General features: G+C 42.5%; 1 protein-coding gene across 2 annotated transcripts in view; it reads left to right on the top strand.

The window, feature by feature from the left end:
• Nucleotides 1-22,860, top strand: part of slc67a1 (solute carrier family 67 member 1) — a 124,127-nt gene that overhangs the window by 63,258 nt on the left and 38,009 nt on the right. For both annotated transcript variants that reach the window (XM_078220497.1, XM_078220498.1), the window contains exons 5-7: nucleotides 6,106-6,221; nucleotides 8,952-9,062; nucleotides 18,882-18,982. In XM_078220497.1, the coding sequence (XP_078076623.1) occupies nucleotides 6,106-6,221; nucleotides 8,952-9,062; nucleotides 18,882-18,982 (328 nt within the window). The remainder of the gene's footprint in view (nucleotides 1-6,105; nucleotides 6,222-8,951; nucleotides 9,063-18,881; nucleotides 18,983-22,860) is intronic.

The raw sequence follows: 22,860 nt of genomic DNA, 5'->3' as shown, positions 1-22,860 counted from the left end.
GAACACCAATTTAAAATTTGAACGTTCAAGTACAGCATTGCCAAAAGGGCACAGAGGGGCTTCATGTTTATTAACAGTCCAGGGCAATCTGCCCTCAGGGTAATAGAGACTTATAAAAACAGAAAATGCTGGAAACACTCAGCAGGTCAGGCAGCATCTGCGGAGAGGAACAATGCCTCAGGTCGAAGACTGTGACAGGGTGAACTTCCATTGACCTGAAACATGAATTCTGTTTCTTGAAGAACCACAATTGAGCCCTCGGTGTCACTTCCTTGTGGTTAATTGCAGGGCACTGTCTGGACATACAATGAGTTATACACATTAGTAATGATGACCAATATTTCCATCTACATGGAACACTAGATGGCTGGTCTGGAATTAATTGCAGGGTTATAAACAATTAGCAGAGCATTTGCACTGGGATTTAGATAACTGATGGCTGGTGGTGAGCTACCTAACATAACAAGAATCATAGAATCAGACAGTGGTTATTGCACAGAAGAGATCTTTTTGCCCTTCATGTCTATGTTGGCTCTTTGCAAGAGTAATTCAGCTAGACCCATTTCCCCATCCTTTCTCTGTAGCCCTGCCAATTATTTTCTCTCCAGGTACTCATCCAAGTCTGTTTCTGAAAGCCATAATTGAATCTACCTCCACCACATTCTCAGGCACTGCATTCCAGATTCTAACCACTCGTTATATAAAGAAATGTTTTTCCTCATGCCACCATTGAGTTGGGATTGTAGTACATAGGGTATGTGTGTGATGTGTTTGTGAATGGCATTTTTATGGGGGTGGGCTTGTCTATGTGTCAATTTCAGTTTGCAGCTTAGTGAGATGAAAGGTTTCTTTCAGACTGCACGCTGCTGCCTGGTTCCTGTTCACACATGCTGACTGCTAAATACAGAATGTTTAATGCTCAACAGGCCTCCCAACAAGTTCAAGCAAATGCCACACAACACATTGCTAAATCATGGCAGAAGTGATTTTGTTGAACTTAGAGAAGTCCAATTCACTCAACACCTGACATTAGAGGAGATTAATGCACATCATTCTTCTGCACTAGACTTTCCCATCTTCCCTTTCTCTTGACAGATCCCATGAGCTCTCCAATACCTAATGAAGTGGCCATTGTTTATATAAATCTACCAGTAAATGCCATCAGGGTGGTGTCAGCTATGGAGAATAGAATAAAAAGCTGAACTTCAGCCTGTCATCATTTGACATCTGTACCCACATTTTCGGATGGAGTTACTAATTCACAAACAGGAGTAAAAATTCTATCTGATTACCCTTATCTTTGCTCAATAGCTCCAAGGCCAGTTGTAGCAAAGCAACTGCTGGCCCAGCTGAGATGAATTGGCTCAGTACATAAGATTATATTTGATGTAAGCTTCAAATCAGAAATAGTACTGACTTCACCTTTTGTGGAGCAGCTTTGCTTGGTTAATGGATTACCCCATAGATTTGTTATTGGAGGCACTGATAGCTAGTTATTTAATAGCAGCTTTAAATTGGCTGAGAAGGATACTGTTGATTTGTGGAGGCCTTTACCAGCTTATTGATGGATTGTAAGTATCTCTCGCTTCCAATCATGTGTGGTGAGCCTGGATAGTCGATATCAACTGGGGAGATGATCGTGTAGTGGTATTGAACCTCCCACAATTAAGAAAGGCTAACTCAACAAGGACTCAGGAATTGAAGCTGAGCCTGGGATGTTCTAGTCTGTAGACCTCACTTTCTTAACATTTAGATTTTCACAGCAAGACCCTGGAATGCTAATTATGGAACTCCGTCTTTTCAAAGTTTCAAGATTAAATTAATGAGCATTTGGATTATGATATTTATATTTGCTGAGTGTTGACCATGAAGTATGATATTTTCCCAACAGGGGAAATAATTGTAAAAGCCTTCAGAAGGAAATGGATATGTTAACAAAATGGGCAGACAGTTGGAAGAAATGACTTAATGCAGAGGAATGAGGTGATGCATTTTGAGAGGAAAAAGAATAAAAAATTTAGTCAATGAAAAGGTTCGATAAAATGTGCATGGAAAAAGAGAGCAGAAGGTACAGAGATCTAATTTCTTCAAAGTGACACATTGATGCACAGTAGCAGCAATGTGTACCGTCTACAAGATGCACTGCAGGAACTCACCAAGGCTCACTAGACAGCACCTCCCAAACCCACAATCACTACCATCTAGAAGGACAAAGGCAGTAGATACATGGGAATACACCAATCGGAGGTTCCCCTCCAAGTCACTTATCCTGATTGCTCCTTTACTGTTGCAGGTTCAAAATTCTGGAACTCCCTCCCTAACAGCACTGTGGGTGTAACTATATCACATGGACTGTAGGTAGTTCAAGAAGATAGCTCACCACCACTTCCTCAAGGGCAATTAGGGATGGGCAATGAATGATGGCTTAGCCAGCCAAGCCCATGTCCCTGAATGAATAAAACATTTTTTTTACAGTTTTATACATAAGAGCATAAGAATAGAAGAACATTACGAAATAATGAATTTCCATAAAGTTTGAGTACAATGTACTGTTTTGGATGCCACATGTAGAAAACACATTAAAAGCTATAGAGGACACATAGTATAGGTTCACTAGGAGGATACCAGCAATAAAAAACTATAGGTGTGAGGAAGAAAATATTGGGATAAAGAGAAAGCTAAGAAGAACTTTGGTAGTTTCTTTTAAGTAGTGCTAGTGAATAGGGAACAACAATTTTCTGTAGTAAGAGAGTGAAGGTTGTGGAGTCCTCAACTTCAAAAAAGGTTACTTGGAAAATAATGTTTGTGCAGAGGGTTGTTGGAGATGGAATGCTTTGACAAGGAGTAATTGAGGTAGGGACCATTGCATCTTTAAAAGGAAAAGTGACTAAATATTTGAACTGGAGGAAGATACAGAGCCATGGTGAGAGAGTGAGGAAGTGTGATTAGTTTTGGATTGCTCTAGTAAACAGTTGACGCAGACATGGTATTCCATATTGTAAACTTCTCTGATGCTGTGGTTCTCTGTAACATGAAGCAGACGGATCATCTCGAAATGGAACAAAGTGGGTATAAGCATGATTGACTTACAACATAGTTTACTTCATTTGTGTTCAAAACACTGTTACTTTTAGAAAAACTGTTTATATTCACAGTGTATAAAGTGTTATGGCAACACAGAGGTGTTGAGAGTGGAGGAAATAAGCTGGGTTTTGCCTGCTGAACAGCTCACAATTCATTCTGTGTATGTTTGGGCTTGCATTCTGGGTGATAGCTGTTTGGATTGTTGTCAGGTTTATGGAGAGTGGGAAGGAGGAAGTGGTACATCCTGAAGATGTACTGCTGTGCCTGGCCTGTATTAAATTAGCTCCAGAAGGTGGCTGTCAATACTTGACCACTTCCTGGTATTTATACACTAAACAGCAGGAGTATTTTTAAATTATAGGAAACTGGCAGGCAGGACTGTTTATTCTTTCTGTGGTGTTTTGATAGTTTAAAAAAATCCGCTTGACCCTGCTGTTTCTTCCTGAATATGACTTTTTTGGAAAATAAAATTATTTTTCCTTTCGTCCTTCCTCTATCATTGGGTTACTGTTCCAAGAGAACCTTGGCTTGTACTGCATTCAAGTGAGCTTTCTGCAAGCAAAACTCAGACAGTGTGTGTTGCCTGGCTATTCTATCATGCCAGGGGTGACGATTGTGGGGTTCTGAGGGATATGGGGAATGGCGGAGGGTGGTTGATAGTGAAAGGATGGATTCTTGTCTATGTTTAATAAGATTTTACATAGAGTAAATCTAAATTAATAAAAATAGTTTGGGGAATATGGATGAGGTTCTGCTAATTCCATGGTAACATCGTTATATAAATGGCTTATACATATGGTTGGCAGTATTTGCGTTATGTTTGCCAACTCATTCCATGGGATGTCAATCCCAAATGGGTTTTCATTGCTCATTCAATCCATGTTAAACTACCCAAAATTGTTGTTTTGACGAAAAACAGACAACAGACTACAGCCTGTGGCTCGTCTTCGCGTGGCCCCAACCCACCCCTACAGGGCTACTTTTTCTTAGAGCTATAGAATAGTTACAGGGCAGAAGGCTATTTGGCCTATTGTGTCCATGCTGGATTTTTACAAGAGCAACCCTCGCCTAGTTCCACTCCCAAGTCTTTTCCCTGAACACTCTAATTTTTTTTTCTCTTTTGAAGACCTCATTTTATTCTACCCCCACTACATTCTCATGCAGTATAGTTTAGATTTGAATCATATATCTTGATGATGAGTCATAAAATATGTAATTTCTTTTGGTAGTGAGTTGAAAAAAAATCAGCACAAAAGAACCAAAACTTTAATGAATACAAGCAATGTTGACTTCTATAAAATAAAGTTAGATTTCATGTTCAAAATGAATGTCACAAAGGGAGCCTATGATCATACTTGTCGGAGTGAATTGACAATATCGTTTTCTCACAAAGTCTGTTCACCAATTTTGCTATTCCACCTGAAGGACAAAGGTGTGGCAAAAACCACTGGAGGAGAGTAGGGTGTAATGTGCCTGACGCTAGATGCATTGTGGCATGCAGTAGAGCATCCACCAGCCTAAGCCCTATCTATGAAATCCCCCCCCTAAATCTCTCTGCCTCTCTTTCTTCCTTTCAAAGCTATATCTTTGATCATGTTTTTGGTCATCCATCATTATTTAACTCAGGTCTAATTTTGCAGTTCCTTGCATATTTTATTATGTTAAGGGCCCATGTAAATATAAATTGCTTTGTTATTGTGTTATTCATGCGCAATCACAGACTGAGTATCAGAAGACTTAACAGCCAAGTAAGGTATCCAAGCTCCCTTATATTCTGCTGCTATTTGTGTAAAGTGAGAAAGGCACAATTTCTGGTAATAGCAGAACATAATCTAATAAAACAGGGAGCAAAGTGATCAAAATGTATACCAGAACCAGGAAAAAAATGCAGGACTAAAGTTAACCCCTGCTTTTAATTTATTAATTCTTCTGAACCAGAGACTTTCCATTGAACCTAATCAGATTAAATTCCAATGACAATACTAGATAAAAACTTTTGAGTAAAGCATATTGCATGAATGTATACTAAGGCAAGGTTCAGATCATATGCCTTGGGGACTTACATGGGTGCAAGTGCTGATCTTAAAAACTCACATTTCCAAATGAATTGATTGTAGGTTACACAAAACATCTGGGACTAAGTCCCATGGCAAGGATGGGAAATGCTTCCTGTTGTGGAGGCTGAAGGGGAAACCACGTCTTTTCTTCCTGCCTCGACCTCATTAATTATGCATTTGGGGGAGGGGTTAGTGCCATATTCCATGGTGGAGCAAGTTTGTTTGTGCATGTCCTGCCATCGTATCTGGGTGCCATATTGAAAGGTGCCCAATTTTGAAGAAATCCACTTTTGAAGAAAGAAGATGGACCTCCTGAAGAAAGAAGGTGGGTCTCCAGGAACATGCTAAGATTGAACGATAGATCTCCTCAGTGATGCTGAAACTGGAAGGCCCACCTGATGGATGCTCTCCCCACCCATTACTGTGGTGTTTCAGGGTCCATGGTCACCAGTCAACTCCCATCACAACCTCCAGAGTTGCTCCCAGGCATTCTTCAGGTAAGTCTGACCTCAGCACGCCCACTTGTTCTTTCGTTTACATCACATTGGCGGGATGCAGGTCAGTTTTATGCTGGCTACCAGTAGGTTTCCTGATCTGCCATGGTGAGCACCAGTGGAAGATCCTGTGGGAAATTTGCACCAGTGTAAAACTGATTTTTGGGCCTGCCACCGAATTGCTTCCCTTGCCCCCACCACTGAACCCGCTGGCAGCGGCTTGGGGGAATTTGCCTAACAGGTTTCTTAAAATCTTGTTCAGATTATAGGAAATCCCTGCTAATTAATGAATGCAGTCAACACTAAAGATTTTTTTGTGCATAGCAATCAAAAAAGAAACCTGCTTTGATATTTGAATTAGATGTCTCTGCCTGAATTTTAATTAAAGTGGAGAAAGTAAATGCACTAATTGATGACAGGCGCATAATGCAAACTTGTAATGTTGATCTAACTTTTGTTGCCTCTTTCAGGGAGCCGTTTGCTGCCTATGTTGCAGCAGCTGGATCTGTCCTTAATGCTATTGTAGTAATGAAATACATCCCAGCTCATACCAAACCCGTGACCTCAACAAAGGAAAATAAACCAGGTCAGTTAAGGTTTGTGTCTATCACAGCATATGTCATAGAATCATAGAAACCCTACAGTACAGAAAGAGGCCATTCGGCCCATCGAGTCTGCACCGACCACAATCCCACCCAGGCCCTACCCCCATATCCCTACATATTTTACCCGCTACTCCCTCTAATCTACGCATCCCAGGACACTAAGGGGCAATTTTACCATGGCCAATCAACCTAACCCACACATCTTTGGACTGTCTAAACATGATTCATGTCTAAACATGAATCGTGCTAATCCTTGTGCAACTTTTTCTACAATCCTATTTCTATCCTCTTTTTCTACTTTTGATGTTTTCTTTCTCAACCTTCCAGTCCTGAGGACTTTGATCTGCAGTAAAGCGTAATTCCACAGGCATTAGATTCGCTCTGATATTTCGCAGAATCTTACGGAACAAAAGGCTGTTGTGCCTGAGCCAGCTTTTTGAAAGAGCTGTTCAATTTAGTCCTACATCACAGTTTTATTCCCCACTCCTGTAAAATTTGTCCTCTTCTAGTCCTTTTGAAAGTTCCTATGGTATCAGATTACCCAACCTTTTCATGTAATGCATTCTAGATCATGGCATCCCTCTGTGTTAACAAAAATTCTACTCATTTACCCTTGACATTTTTTGCAATTATCTTAAACACATGGGCTGGGATTGTCCCAAAAAAAACTTAAGTGCCTAACAGGCAGGAAAATGGGAGGTTTTTCCACCGTTTTTTGGGTGTGCTTACCCGAATGAATGTCCGACACTCTGTGCATTACAGAGTGCCTTGGGGATTCACGCCGGAAAGTGAGGGGCGGGGCCTCATCCCACTCGAGAGGTGAAATCAGTGCACTGAGCGGGTCACTGCACATGCGCCGAATTGTCAGTGGGGAGATTGGTGCATGCCCAATGTTCCCCACCATCGCCAGGCGCCCAATCACTGGCCTCCCCCTCGCTCTGACCGCCCCCCCCTCTCGGCCAGCCCCGAGCAACTCCCGCCCTATGTGCGTCCCCGATTGCCCCCTCACTCTCTCCCCCACTGATCCCATTGCAGAGTGGCAGTGGGTCCCAACCACCCCCCATCCCCCCCCCCCCACCCCACCTCTGGCCCCACCCCTTGGCACTGCCTGGTGCCCGGTGGGCAGTGTCGGGCTGCCCCTGACCTTCCGGGAAGCATCAATGGCCTCTGCCTCCACCAGCAGGCTGAGCACACCTGCTCCCCATTGGTGGGGTGCAGTTGTAAACCCCGCTGGCGGGAACCTCTTCCAGCGGGATGGGAGACACTAGCGGGCCTGGAGACTACCGTCCCGGGCCTGCTAATCATATTGAAATTTAAATTTCAATATGCTAATCAGCCCCGTGCCGGTTTCCAGTACGGGGCTGATTACATGAAAAAAGAGGAGTAATTGGGGTAGAGACCATTCCATCCCTCTAAAAGCCCACCAGCACGCTGATGTCTCCCGGCCTGTTGCACTACTTGAGCAGAGCAAGGGTCTGGGAGAATCCTGGCCATGATCTCTGGCAACATCTGTCCACTGGGACTGTCCAGCAGGAGTTGAATGGAGCACTCAAGTATCTAATTATTGAATCCGTACAGTGCAAAAGGAGGCTATTTGCCTCATCAAGTCTGCACCGATTCTTACCCAGGCTCTATCCCCATAACTCTATCCCCGTAACCACGTGTATTTTACCTGGCTAATCCCCTAACCTATATATATCTTGGGACACTAAGGGGCAATTGGCCATGGCCAATCCACCCAATCCAACCTGCACATCTTTGAACTGTGGGACTAAACCAGAGCACCCGGAGGAAACCCATGCAGACACAGGAAATGTGCAAACTCCACACAGACATTCACCCGAGGCCAGCATTGAACCCAGGTCCCTGGCGCTATGAGACAACAGTGCTAACCACTGTGCTACCCAAATAAATTCTTTCCTCTCCCCACTATGCAGTACTGAGGTCAGTTGCGATGTCTCAACTGCTCTCTTGTCTGTGATCAGCTACCTTGAGAGAGAATGGGAATTGAACCTGTGATGTTTTCACACAAAAGGTAGTAGAAACCTGAAACTCTCCATTCCAAATGTCTGTGGATGCTGAATAGGTTGAAACTTTCAAGACTGAGGTGAGTAGATTTTTGTTAGGGAAAGGTGCCATGTGGATCAAAGGTTCAATGGGATTGAGGTACAGATCAGTCATGATCTAATTAAATGGAGGAACAACTCAGAGAGCTGGATGGTCTACATTTTGATCTGCATTGCTCAATACTGTTGTGTCAGCTTCTTTACACACGTGAGCTTTGGAAAAGCCTGATGTATCCTTTTCTTAATAAGGCAAACAATATGGACAACACATTTCTCATGCAGGGAATAAGCAGCATAGTTGGATAAACATGATCCTTTTCGCCAGGGAAATGTGTGCTTGTGCCCAGCCTAGACATACGAAATGAAAAATCTCTGTTTTGAGATGACTGTGTGGAACGCGTAAGCTGAAGCATTGATTCTTTATAAAGTAAAGAGCAGCTCCCCAAAGGCTTCAAGGGTAACAGCACTAAACCACACAGAAGAGAATATCTCAAATGCAATCCCTGGATTATACTGCGATCGGGAAGAAAAGGAAAGCAAACTGAGCTGAGGAGGGTGGGCAGCAACAAAAAGCACTAGTGAGTGTATGTGTGTGCATGCTTCTTGCTTCAATGCCAAGCAGTAACATGATCATTTCCGTTTTAGAGACAGCTCACAGTAAGAGCATCTTCAGCGTCAAAGAAATCTTAAGACTACTGAGCATCCCTGGAGCTGCAGAAATCCTTGCAATTAAAACTATCACTGGACTGCCAATGGGTAAGCCATCTTAGTGTACCTGATTGAATATAGAGGAAACGCACAGCCCCTGGACAAATCACCTAGTTTCTTATCCTGCATTATTATAATGGTTACTGCATCTTTGTGCATTTCATACGTGTTCATATACAATTGATGCTATGATGTTGAGTTACCTCACTTACAATATAGTAAAGGCAAATCATGATTATTGTTTGTATTTTTCATTTTGTTCCTTCTCAAACTAAAGTGCATTTGGTGAACATAGGATAAGAAATAGGAGCTGGAGTAAGCCATATTGCCCCTCAAACCTACTCTGCCTGTCAATAAGATCACAGCTGATCTCATCGTGACCTTAACTCCTTTTTCTTTTCTCTTCCCCATAACCTTTAATTCCTCTGTAATTCCAGAATCTGTCTATCTCAGCCTTCAATATATTCAATGACTCAGCTGTCACTACTGTCTGGGGTAGAGAATCCCAAAGATTCAAACCTGCTGAGAAAAGAAATTCCTCCTCATTTCCATCTTAAATGGTGACACCTTATTCTGAAACTATGCCTTCCCACAGGTCGCTTCCTACCAGCACATAGGTTGGTGGAGCTATTTTTGGCTTCTGTCCACTTGTGCACCCAAGCCCAGTGAGGACTGAAAATCCAACCTAAGATCTGCTTTACCACAGCCCATTCTCCTGTTGGGTTTCTCAAAACTTGGCCGAGAATCAATCAAGCGTGAAGAACACATTTGGTTCTGAATGATTGAAATGAGCGTTTGATGGAATTTTTGGTTGCAGCTCAGATATTCATGGAATCAAATAATTTTCTGGTTAAGTATACAAAATATTAGCTGTATCCATCAATGTCAGCATTTGCTGGTAAACCCTGTATCCTTAGTAACCTAAGAAATCTGCCTGCTAAAGTACTGAACTCTTCAATCTTGCGGGACTGATTCTGGGCTTTCAGGCCAAAAGCAACCCTAAACCACATTTATATAGTGCCTTTAAAGTAATAAAGCTTTCTCAAGTACTTTGCAAGCACTGTCAAACAAACTTTGTTACATCAGGAGATATTTGCTTTATAATCAAAAGCTTGATCAAAGAGGTAGGTTATAAGGAACATTTTAATGAAGGAATCGGACTTAGAAAGACGGAGAGGTTTAGTGAGAGAATTCTATAGATTCTTGACAGCTAAAAGGCACAGTTGTCAATGGGGAAGCAATTAAAGTTGAGAACAAGAGGCCAGAATTGATTGAATGCAGAGATTGCAGTGTGGGATAGGCGGAGCCAGGGAGATAAATCATGGCCCTTGGTGCTCCTTTTGTTTCTGGGTATCTTATTGCCTGTCCCCTTTCCACTTTAACACTCCCCCACAATCATGCATGATATTTTTTCCCCTTTCAAGATTCACCAATCAATTCACCAAACAATTATAGAAAGGTACTAATAAAATGATAATGATGGCATCTGGTTACAAATATCTTCCAATATATATGCAGCAGGGTCATTAATATTAACAGCAGCATCAAATAATGCAGTGTTAGTTTGTGTGCACCCTATAGCGATCCCACCATGAGTAAAACAAACCAGAGAATACGCATTTTATGTGAACAGCATCATGCAAAATTGTTAATTTGACAGGAAAATATCCCATTAGTTATTTATAATTGTACAGGTGATAACACTGATTTTGGTGGCTGCCTCAGACCTCATTAACATGTTCCGTGCATTGAACTGTCTGGACATTGTAACAGTAAATATATTTGGAGAAAAAATTCAATACTTGCAACCCAGATAAATTGAACAAGCTCTTTTCCATTCTTTAGAATTAGAGGATTTTCTTCTGCCTGGGTACATGTAATTATTTCATACAATGGGTGTAATTGAACTCTATTTTATCAGTAATCTCACAGGGCAGAAACAAAAAATGGCTCCTGAGCAACAAGGTGGTATGATTGAACCCCATAGGTCTTCACAATCAGTGACAAGTGTTGAGGTTCTTGGGTATATCTGCGCAACACAGCTTTTAAGAGGTCAGAGAGTAAAGACTAAATGGTTCACAATTATATGTCCAACATTTTTCACCCATTGGGTGTGCACACTCGGTGGGCATGAAACACACTCTAGGCTGCAGTCAGTCCCAGAGCACGATTTCATGCTGGAGGGCCAACTAACAACCAGTCAGCATGAAGCGCATGCTGTAATAGGCTGAACGCTGCCAGGGAGGGCGGGAAGAGGGCAGACGCCAAGAAAAGCGAGGGTGCAGGCTGACCTTTCTGATATGCTCCCTCGGGGCAGCTGCTGCGGAGCTGTCTTGGGAGCTGCTGAGCCATGAAATAAATATCGACAGAGAAGCTATGCCACAAATGTCTAGGCAACACAATTATACACAGACCTCCAGCCAACAAACACATTTGTTACTTTTATTTGAGCCCTGATCTTTCGTCTTGTCCTGGATCTAGATTGCAGCTTAAATGTAAAGGCCACCTTGCCAATTAGCCAGCCTGCCAACAATAAAGTCAGATGGAGAACGTAAAGTTCCAGTCAATTGGCGTTTACTTTTAAATTGGCTTCTTGATTGTCAGTGAGTGCACTTGCGATTCTTGTGCGCTCACCGACCAAAATATCTTACAATACGAATGCATGATGACATTAGGATACATGTCCACATCTTCCTGCTTAATTTCATGCACTTGCAGATCAGGGGCGCACCCAAACTTTGTCTGTAAAATTCTGGCCTATTTCTTGTTTTCTTGATCAGCAAGCGTGAAGATTGTTGATTGCTGCTTCTCGCTACAATATATTCTCAATATCTACTATGCATCACAACATTATCATGATATTTCAATACCTCAAAAAAACTCAAAAAGAACCAAGGTAGACTAGACAAAAGGACAAAATTGAAGTTAATCGATAAAAACTCTTAAGAATAATGTGCAGTGTAAAACAGGTTACTGATTCACTATGGTCCCATTACGTACTCTTGTCCTGGCAATTTCACCCCACAAAGCATGCTCACAGTAAGCTTTCATTAACAACGAAATAAACAAAACTCCAGCTATGATTCAACCCTCAGTTCACAAGATCATTAGGATGACAAAGTCCATCTAGCCCAGCTCATCTCATCCATCCAGAATGACATAGATTAGGATCAAGCCTGCTGGGGGATTTTCACAATAACTTCATTACGATGTAAATGTTAGCCTACTTGTGACACTCATAAATAAACTTTTAAAAATATTGCTGCAAGACTTGAGTAGACCCCAGTGTTACGGAGGGCCTAGGTCATGGAGGGATTTGAGAACAATGTTGCAAATTGAGATGTTGCTTAACCAGGAGCCAATGTAAGTCAGCAAACACAGAGAAATTGATGAGCAGGACTTGGTGTGAGTTAGGACACAAGCTATGGAGTGTTCCATGACTCAAGTTTGTGGAAAGTAGAACTGAGGAGGCAGGTTAGGATTACATTCAAGGCCGTAAGTAGGGTTTCAGCAGCTGGAGTCAGACAATATTAATGCATGTAAGAGAAATAGGCAATCTTCGTGATGGTGCACGTCTGTGATGAAAATCCAATCTAGGGATCAAAATTGAATGTTCCAGATAGTCACCGGAGAAAGGGATGGAGTTGATGGCAAGAAGATGGACTTGGTGACTGAAAATAATGACTTCTATCTTCCCAATATTTAATTGGAGAAACTATCTGATCATCCAGTACTGATAGTTTAGAGATTGTGGAGGTGTCAAGAGAGGTGGGTGGAGTGGGGTAGAACTAGGTATCGATAATGTACATACGAAAAATGTTTTCAGGTGATGTTGTTGAGTGAGTGCATGCAGATGAGAAATTGCAGAGGCTCCAGAATGAGTCCTTGTGGGGACATAAGAGGTAATGGCGCACAAGCAATAAGCGAAGCCAGGTGATTTTTGAAAATTCTGTCAAGGAATGTGAATGTTGCTGGCAAGGCCAGCATTTGCTGTCCATCCCTAATTGTCCTCGGACTAAGCTGATAAACATCAACCACATTGCTGTGGATCTGGAATCACATCTAGACCAGACCAGGTAAATATGGCAGATTTTCTTCCCTAAAGGACATTAATGAACCAGCTGGGTTTTTGCAACAATCGATAATGATTTCATGGTCATCATTAGAACTATAATTCCAGATTTTTATTGAATTCGAACACAGGTTATCTTGGATCTCTGGATTACTAGTCTAGTGGTCATATCACTATGCCATCACCTCCCTGGCTGTAACTGGATCGATAAGAATGGAACCAAGCAAGTGCAATCCCATACAGTTGAATGACAATGGAGAGGCATTGGAGCAGAATTTTGAAGTAACCATGTCAAAAATTGCAGACGGGTTGAGAAGGATCAGGAGTCCCAGTCAACTAGAATACATTTGTCACTTTGGCAAGACATTGACGATGCCAGAACCTTATTGAAGCAAATATGGTTCCAGAAAAGAGGGGCACAGATTTGGGAGGTAACAAACGTTCAAGGATTTTGGCGAGGGAAGGGAGCGGTTGTTTGAAAAGGTTGATTTTTTTTGAGCCGGGGGAGGGGAGGTGATGATGATTTGATGGAGTAACCATACGAGAGGAGAGGGAACCATTAATAATATCAGCAAACAAGAGAACTAGGAAGGCAAGTTGGGTGGTTATAAAAGTAGCAAAACAGTCTAGGGAGCAAGAGGTAGGACTCTAACTAAATGAGCTTGGAGAGGGCGTGAAGGGAATAGGAGAGAAACTAAAATCAACTGGAGTTCCTAACTTTGATCAGAATCCAGTGACTCCTGGTGCATAGTGGACGTGGGTGACGGATGAGGGCAGGATCAGGCCCTTGCTGGACAATAGCACTTCTAACAATTATAGTATAGGCTCACACATAGAGAATGGTGCTTGATGAGATAACTGGAGCACTGCTGGTGCATCCAGCAGTGGAGCACAGGAAATATTATTTGAAAGTAAAACAAAAGGGGCAATTCTCCCAAAAACATTCTCAGTGTCAAAGTCGCGAGGAAACTGGAGTAATTCATGCTGTTTTTTTCAGTGAAAGTTCACACTAGAATCTCCCACACTCAGTCATGCTGATGGCCTCTGCAGTGCACAATCATTAAATTTCAGCTGGAGAGACTAAAACCAGCGGGCCTCTGACAGCCTCCCGATTGCTGGCCAGCTTGGTCGCATGTGTTTCCTCCGGGTGCTCCAGTTTCCTCCCAAAGTCTAAAAATGTGTAGGTTAGGTGGATTAGCCATGGTAAATGTGGGATTAAAGGGATAGGGTGAGGAGAGGGCATGGGTATGATATGTTGTCAGAGAGCCAGTACAGACTTGATTGGCTAAATGGCCTCTTCTACATGGTAGGGATTCTATAATAAGATAGATAGTGTTGACCGTTTGCTTTGCTAACTTTTGTGTCGTCAACTTATTCTGTTTGTTGAAAACCTTGGAATCTCGTGGATTTATTCGCTTGGTATGTAACTGGGATTTCAAATTTTGTCTAGTTTAATAATAAAGCTTACTGGTCCTTAACTGGATTGCAACAAATTTTGGGGACTCTCTGGAACTGTAACAAAATTTGGGGGCCTGATCCAGTGCCGTAATAAAATTTGCAGGGCCTGTCCAGGATCGTAATGAATGACCATTTGGGGGAGAGAGAAGGGGGTGAGTGGAAGGAGGAGAAATTAACCCCAGATAGTTTAGCATATAACTGAAGACTGTTAGAGTCTTTTGGAGATGTAGTACTCAGCGAATATATTCTTCCTAAATTGTGTTCAGAGATTGCAGTGACATAAATACTCATCTGTTATTGCCACAACGTAACCAGGAGCCACAAAAGTGACAATTTCAAGGCAAGCAATTATTTCCAGGCATTTTAAAAAGTTTATTCCAGGACCAGACTAACAAACAGTTGAGCTTGTGTTCTGGTCACAGAGAATACATAAAGGGTCGTAAAGAGTGCCTTTGGTACATTGGCCTTCATAAATCGGAGTATCGAGTATAAAAGTTGGAGTGTTATGGTAAGGTTATATAAGGCATTGGTGAGGCCGAATTTGGAGTATTGTGTACAGTTTTGGTCACCTAGTTACAGGAAGGATGTAAATAAGATTGAAAGAGTGCAGAGAAGGTTCACAAGGATGTTGCCGGGACTTGAGAAGCTGAATTACAGAGAGAGATTGAATAGGTTGGGACTTTATTCCCTGGAGCGTAGAAGATTGAGGGGAGATTTGATAGAGGTGTATAAGATTTTGATGGGTATAGATAGAGTGAATGCAAGCAGGCTTTTTCCGCTGAGGCTAGGGGAGAAAAAAACCAGAGGGCATGGGTTAAGGGTGAAAGGAGAAAAGTTTAAAGGGAATATTAGGGGGGCTTCTTCACGCAGAGAGTGGTGGGAGTGTGGAATGAGCTGCCGGATAAAGTGGTAAATGCGGGGTCACTTTTAACATTTAAGAAAAACTTGGACGGATTCATGGATGAGAGGGGTGTGGAGGGATATGGTCCAAGTGCAGGTCAGTGGGACTAGGCATAAAATGGTTCGGCACAGACAAGAAGGGCCAAAAGGCCTGTTTCTGAGCTGTAATTTTCTATGGTTCTATGATTGTTCTCAAATAAACTTGCAGAGATTAAACACTAACAGTAACAGAGACACTCAACAGCTTTCTGACATTTTGATGGCAATTCTCCCACCCCGTCATGCTAATTTTCTAGCGCAGCGTGGTGGGAGTGTGCAACTCCACACAGACTGTCACCCAAGGCTGACATTGAACCTGGATCCCTGGAGCTGTGAAGCAGCAGTGCTAACCGCCGTGCCACCTTATGCTCTAACATTCAAAATTAACATGAGATAAACCTGAATTAACAGACAAACGGTGGTTGAATACGCCACAAACTGCACATTAAATGGCATATATAACTAAGACAGATCCCCTGAATTTTCTCAGCAACTCACCCCAATGTCAGTGAGTCACACAAACTCTTAAAGTTGTCTCCCTCCTGAGAGATTTCAGCTTCTCTATTTTAAAGAACTAGCATCTGATTTCCTTCAAAAGGCACTTGAATTCAGTCTTCCCCCAATGACTACTTGCCTCCCAGTTGCCCAATTTCTTCTCCTGAGAAGAGCATCAATGTGGATAAGTCCCCAGAGCCCGAAGGGATCTACCCCAGGTTATTGAGAGAGGCAAGAGAGGAGATTGCTGAGGCCCTGACAAAGATCTTCGTATCCTCGCCAGCTACTGGAGAGTTCCTGGAGGACTGGGAAGTAGGTTTCCTCCAGGTGCTCCGGTTTCCTCCCACAGTCCAAAGATGTGCGGGTTAGGTTGATTGGCCATGCTAAAAATTGCCCCTTAGTGTCCTGAGATGCGTAGGTTAGAGGGATTAGTGGGTAAATATGTAGGGATATGGGGCTAGGGCCTGGGTGGGATTGTGGTCGGTGCAGACTCGATGGGCCAAATGTCCCCTTTCTGCACTGTAGGTTTTCTATGATTCTAGCCAATGTTGTTCCTCTGTTCAAGAAAGGAAAAACGGATAATCTGGGAAACTATTGGAGAAGATCCTTAGGGATAGGATTTACGTGCATTCGGAAAAGCATATTAGGATTTGCGTGCATTCGGGCAAACCTAATTAGGCAGTCAGCATGGCTTTGTGCAAGGCAGGCCATGTCTTACTAACTTGATTAATTTTTTCGAGGAGGTGATGAAGGTGATAAATGAGGGTAGAGCAATGGATGTTGCTACGTGGATTTCAGTAAGGCTTTCGACTAGGTAGGTTCATCCAGAAGATTAAGATGCATGGGATTGACGGTGACTTGGCCACTTGGATTCAGAATTAGCTTGCCCATAGAAGTCAGAAAGTAGTGATGGAAGGATGTTTTTCTAGCTGGAGGTCCGTGACTAGTGGTGTTCAACAGGGATCTGCACTGGGACATATGCCGTTTGTGATCTATATAAATGACTTGGACGAAAACGTAGATGGGTTAGTAAATTTGCAGACGACACAAAAATAGGTGAAGTTGTGGATAGTGTAGAAGGTTATCAAAGGATATAGCAGGATAGACATCAGTTGCAGATATGGGCAGAGAAATGGCAGAGACAGTTTAATCCAGACAAGTGTGAGGTGCTGCATTTGAGAGATCAAATGTTAAGGGTAAGTATACAGTTAATGGCAGGACCCTGAACAGCATTGATTTACAGAGAAATCTTGGGGTTCAAGTCCATAGCTCCCTGAAAGTGGCCACACAAGTAGATAGTGGTAAAGAAGGCATATGGAATGCTTACCTTTATTGGCCAGGGTATTGCATACAAGAGTCAGGATGTCATATTGCAGATTTATAAAACTTTGGTTAGGCGGCACTTAGAGTATTGCATTCAGTTATGGTCGCCACATTACAGGAAGGATGTGGAGGCTTTGGAAAGGGTGCAGAAGAGGTTTAAGAAGATGTTGGCTGGATTAGAGGGTATGAGCTATGAGGAAAGGCTGGACAAACTAGGGTTGTTCGCTCTGCAGCGGGGGAGGCTGAGGGGAGACCTGATAGAAGTCTATAAAATTATGAGAGACAGAGATGGGTTGACAGTCAGAGTTTTTTTCTCAGAGCTGAAATGCCTAATACTAGGGGTCATGCAGTTAAGGTGAAAGGGGGAAAGTTCAAAGGAGATGTGAGGAGCAAGTGTTTTACACAGAGAGTGGTCTGGAACGTGCTGTCAGGGGTGGTGTTGGAGGCAGATATGATAGGGACGTTTAAGGAACTTTTGAATATGAATATGCAAAGAATAGAGGGATATGGAGCAAGGACAGACAGAAGGGATTAATTTAATTTGGCATAATGTTCGGCACAACATCGTGGGCCGAAGGGCCTGTTCCTGTGCTGTACTGTTCTATGTCATATGAAACTCCAGAGGATCTCAATTGGACTCATAAGGCTGCACATCAGCATCTAGTTGCCAGCACAATTTCAGCTCTCTAGGTACTCTGAGCAGACCCCCACTGCTCAAGGACTTTCCTTTGTCCCAATCGCCAACTGCATGGAGCCAGTGGCTGCTCTGCACTTCAGCTTCACTGGACTGATAACTGCTCTGGGCTTTGCTTCGCCCCAATCTCCTAGCAGCACAAAGCTGGGTGTTGGCAGACTTTTCCACTGTAGAGAGCATTGCAGCTGAGCGCATTGCTGTTTTCACTAGCATGTGCACTATCTAACAAGGCTCATTCAATAGTGATTGGGAGCAGGAACTGTGGCTGTTTTTTTCCACCTTCCAGGGAGCACAAGGTTGGATTTCTAACATCCATTCCAATTTATCATCCTTCCCATCAACTAACTCTTCACTGAGCCTTCTAGTTTGTATGATTCTGCTAGACTGAATGACAGCTCATTCTATAGTGGACTATCAAGGAACGTCTCCAGTTTTCAATTTTACACCTAAATAAATGGTGCTGTTCTGATGGACACGTCTAGTTCTATTGGAAACCATCTAGAGATTAGCAAAAAAAAGAACTAAAAAAAAACTGCAACAGTAATCTTATTAGCTACTCATTAGCTTGTGAAATATGTGGAAGTGTGCAACTTAAAACTTGTTCAAAAGGACCTTTCTCACCCTCCTGTTTTTACCATGTTGTGATAGAATAGCAAGGTTGAGGCTATGCAAATTCCTCAGTAAATTTGTTCCAAATTGTTTAGACAGTCCAAGCAAAATGTATGCATAATTCTCTGCACAAGGTTAAGAACCACCTCAAATCTAATATTGATTAATTCAAGAACTTTTCTGTATCAAAACCCATGCTCCAAAATATAGCCACTAGTTTTGTACATCTGAAAGACCTTGAGATCTTGAGATACTTGACTTTCATGTTCTTTTTCAGGAGTGTTCCAGAGTATGTTTTCAATTGTTGCTATGGACCATTTCAAATTGCAGGCGGAGTACAATGGCTACCTCATGGCTTACATTGGTGTGTTGCAAATGGTAAGAGACATTATAATACTCTCTCCCGCAGCCCTGAGCAGTACCTGAGATAACTGCAAAGAAGTGATTCCTCTCCCACACTATCTGACACAATATATCAGAAATACTTAGTGTATCTTTAGGGCATCAAAATATCTGCACTATAGCTGCATTTTGCAGAGTAAAAATATAACGAAGCACTGTCCAAAGATTACATAATACAGTATTATTAGGATTAAGTATCAATCACTGGTAAATTTTGGGGGGTTTTTGGGGCATGAGTACAGGATCAGCCTCTGTTCCTCTGCAGTTCTCTGGTTTTAGCTGCAATGAATGCAAGTAGTGAATCTTAGGATTTTCCTGAATATTTTCTCTGCTTCAAGAGGCCTTTGTCCCCTTTGACACAGGGATTTACACAGCTTTCCTTGGAGGAACTGGCCTGCAGTGGAGGCAGGAACAGGTTAGGGGCGGATTATTCAAGTGAGGAGAAAAGATGGCCCTTGAAGGAAGTGCCAGCACAGGAGCACCCAGAAAAAGTGACACTGTGGCCTACTCAGAATTCTTGGTGACATCTTAGTGTTGAGGTGTTTAGCCCAGAAAGGTTTCGGGTTCACCATCGGGCCTTTGCTGAATCCAGCATCGGTCAGACAGTAGTAGTGATGGTGCAACTGCCTGGACCAAGAAGGAGAAAAGTTGATTATTGGTGATAATGATTTTCAATCTTTACTCCTTTTTAAATTAAGTGTGATATTCCTGTAATTGCCTGACTGAATGAGGCTGTCATTTTAGGGCTAATTTATGAGCTACATCCTCTAGGAACTCGATTAAGACATTTTAGCCAGTAGAGAGAAAGGCGTTTTTATTTCATCAATTGTGGTTGAATATAGACTCAGGTGGGAGAAGTGGAGGGATAGTGTTTTAATACATTGGGTAAAGGGGAATTTTCAGTAGAATGAACTGTTCATTCTCCTGTATGATAAAACCACCCACAGTGAATTGACTCTGTGCTCATTTCCTCTCTGGGGAGGTCATGTTTATCTCTGTTGTTATATGGTTCTATGTCTGATATTGACAGTATTTAAATTTCCTTTATAAATGTGTCTCGGAAGACTGTTTTGTGCAGGCTATTACTTATAATTTGAAGTGCCAATATTCTTTGATTAGGCTTTGTCTGTGGGGGGAGATGTGGTATTAAAATTGGTTCATTCTTTCCTCTTCCATTTTTTGACTCACCTCTCTGCCTATGTGGTTTCTTATTGTGTGTAAATTGGTTGCCATGCTTTTTATATTGCAACAGTAGCTACACTTCAGTAGTATTTCATAGGCTGTAAATCTCATTGCAACATCCTGATGTTGAGCAAGGCAGAATGTATTTGCAATTCTTTTTCTCTCACCTCTTTTTTACCTCTCTCACTCTGTATATACCTAAAGGATTGCAAATAACTTGGGCCACAGAAACCACACATTCCTGAGAAGTCGGCATTCTAAAAACTGATCAATTTCTCTGCTCTCCACAAAGGAATCTAATTGCCATTTGGTGTTTGGCAACAATTTGCGAATAAATTGACAACATTTCATTCGCTCACCAAAACTAACAGGTCACCCAAAATGCTATCTACCTGACAACAGCAACGGTTTACATTTGTATGGCACCTTTTAATATGATTCGCAAGATTGTTAGCAAACAAAATTTGACACTCAGCCAGTTAAGGAGGACAAGTGACTAAAACCTTGACCAAACTGGCAAGTTTTAAGCAAGAGGGAATTGGAGAAACAGTGAGATTGGAGGTTTGGTGGGAGGAATTGATGGTTTTAGGTTATTGGGATGTTGCCAGTTTTCAAGATGGCAGCCGGCTAATTCACTACTGACAGCTCCCACTGACAGCCTACTGAATCCAGTCGTGGTGGCACAATGGAATTGTCACTGAACCAGTAATCCAGAGACCCAGGGTAATGCTCTGGGGCCAGGTTCAAATCCCATTACAGCAAATGATAGAATTTAAACTCAATAAAACATTTGGAATTAAAGATCTAATGATGACCATAAAATCATAGTTGATTGTCATAAAAATCCAATGGGTTCACTTTAGGGAAGGAAACCTGCCATCCTTATGTGGTCTGTTCTACACATGACTCTAGAACCACAGAAATGTGGTTGACTCTTAAATGCCATCTGAAATGGCCTAGCATGCCACTCTATTCTATGCAACCACTACAAAGAAAACGAAAAGGAATCGAGCCAGACAGATCATCTGACCTAGGCATCGGAAACAACAACGGCAAACCCAGCCCTGTCAACCCTGCAAAGTCTCATTATTAACATCTGTACCAAAATTGGGAGAGCTATCTCACTAACTACGTCACTCACAGAATCATTTGATTTGATTTGATTTATTATTGCCACGTGTTGGGATACAGTGAAAAGTATTGCTTCTTGCGCACTATACAGACAAGTATACCGTACATAGGGAAGGAAAGGAGAGAGTGCAGAATATAGTGTTACACTCAGCTAGGGCGTAGAGAAAGATAAACTTAATGCAAGGTAGGTCCATTCAAAAGCAGGGAAGAAGCTGTTTTTGAGTCGGTTGGTACATGTCCTCAGATTTTTGTATCTTTTTCCCGAAGGAAGAAGGTGGAAGAGAGTATGTCCGAGATGCGTGGGGTCCTTGATTATGCTGGCTGCTTTCCTGAGGCAGTGGGAAGTGTAGACAGTGTCAATGGATGGAAGACTGGTTTGAATGATGGACTGGGCTTCGTTCATGACCCTTTGTAGTTTCTTGTGGTCTTGGACAGAGCAGGAGCCATACCAAGCTGTAATACAACTGGAAAGAATTCTTTCTATGGTGCATCTGTAAAAGTTGGAGGGAGTGGTAGCGGACATGAAATTTCCTTAGTCTCCTGAGAAAGTAGAGGTGATTGTGGGCTTTCTTTGTCCGCATGGAGTGACCAGGATAGGTTCTTGGTGATCTGGACACCTAAAAGCTTGAAGCTCTCGACCATTTCTACTTCATCCCCATTGATGTAGACAGGGGATGCCCTCCACAATGCTTCCTGAAATCGATGACTATCTCCTTCGTTTTGTTGACATTGAGGGAGAGATTATTGTTGTCGCACCAGTTCACCAGATTCTCTGTCTCTTTCCTGTACTCCGTCTCATCATTGTTTGAGATCTGACCCACAATGGTGGTGTCATCAGCAAACTTGAAAATCGAGTTGAACCATACTTTATAGATAATGTCCCAGACATCACCAATCCTGGGTGTGTCCTGTCCCACCATGAGGACAGACCCAGCAGAGGTGGTGGCATGGTGGTATATTATTGGGAGAGAGTTGTGTTGGGTGTCCTCAACGTTGACTCTGAACCCCACAAAGTCTCATGGCACCAAGTCAAAAATGGCAAGGAAACCTCCTGCTGATTATCACGTACCGGTTCCCCCCCCCCCCTCAGCTGATGAATCAGTGCTCTTCCACATTAAACACCAGTTGGAGGAAGCACTGAGGGTGGCAAGGGTGCAGAATGTACTCTGGATGGGGAACTTCAACATCCATCACCAAGAGTGACTCATTAGTACCACCACAGATTGAGCTGGCTGGCTCCTATATGACGTAGCTGCTAAACTGGGTCTGTGGCAGGTGGTGAGGGAACCAACAAGAGGAAAAAACATACTTGACCTCATTCTCACCAACCTGCCTGCCGCAGATGCATCTGCCCAGAATCGGTAGAAGTTACCACCGTACAGTTCTTGTGGAGACAAAGTCCCGTCTTCAAATTGAGGATATCCTCCATAGTGTTGTCTGGCACTACAACCGTGCTAAATGGGATAGATTTCAAACAGAGTTAGTAACTCGAGACTGGGTATCCATGAGGGGCTGTAGCAGCAGAATTGTACTCAACCACA

The sequence above is a fragment of the Mustelus asterias genome, chromosome 9 (genome assembly GCF_964213995.1).
Source record: "Mustelus asterias chromosome 9, sMusAst1.hap1.1, whole genome shotgun sequence".
In the NCBI taxonomy this organism is placed as follows: Eukaryota; Metazoa; Chordata; class Chondrichthyes; order Carcharhiniformes; family Triakidae; genus Mustelus; species Mustelus asterias.
Note: the sequence above shows the minus strand (reverse complement) of the source record. Positions and strands in the feature narration are given on the sequence as shown.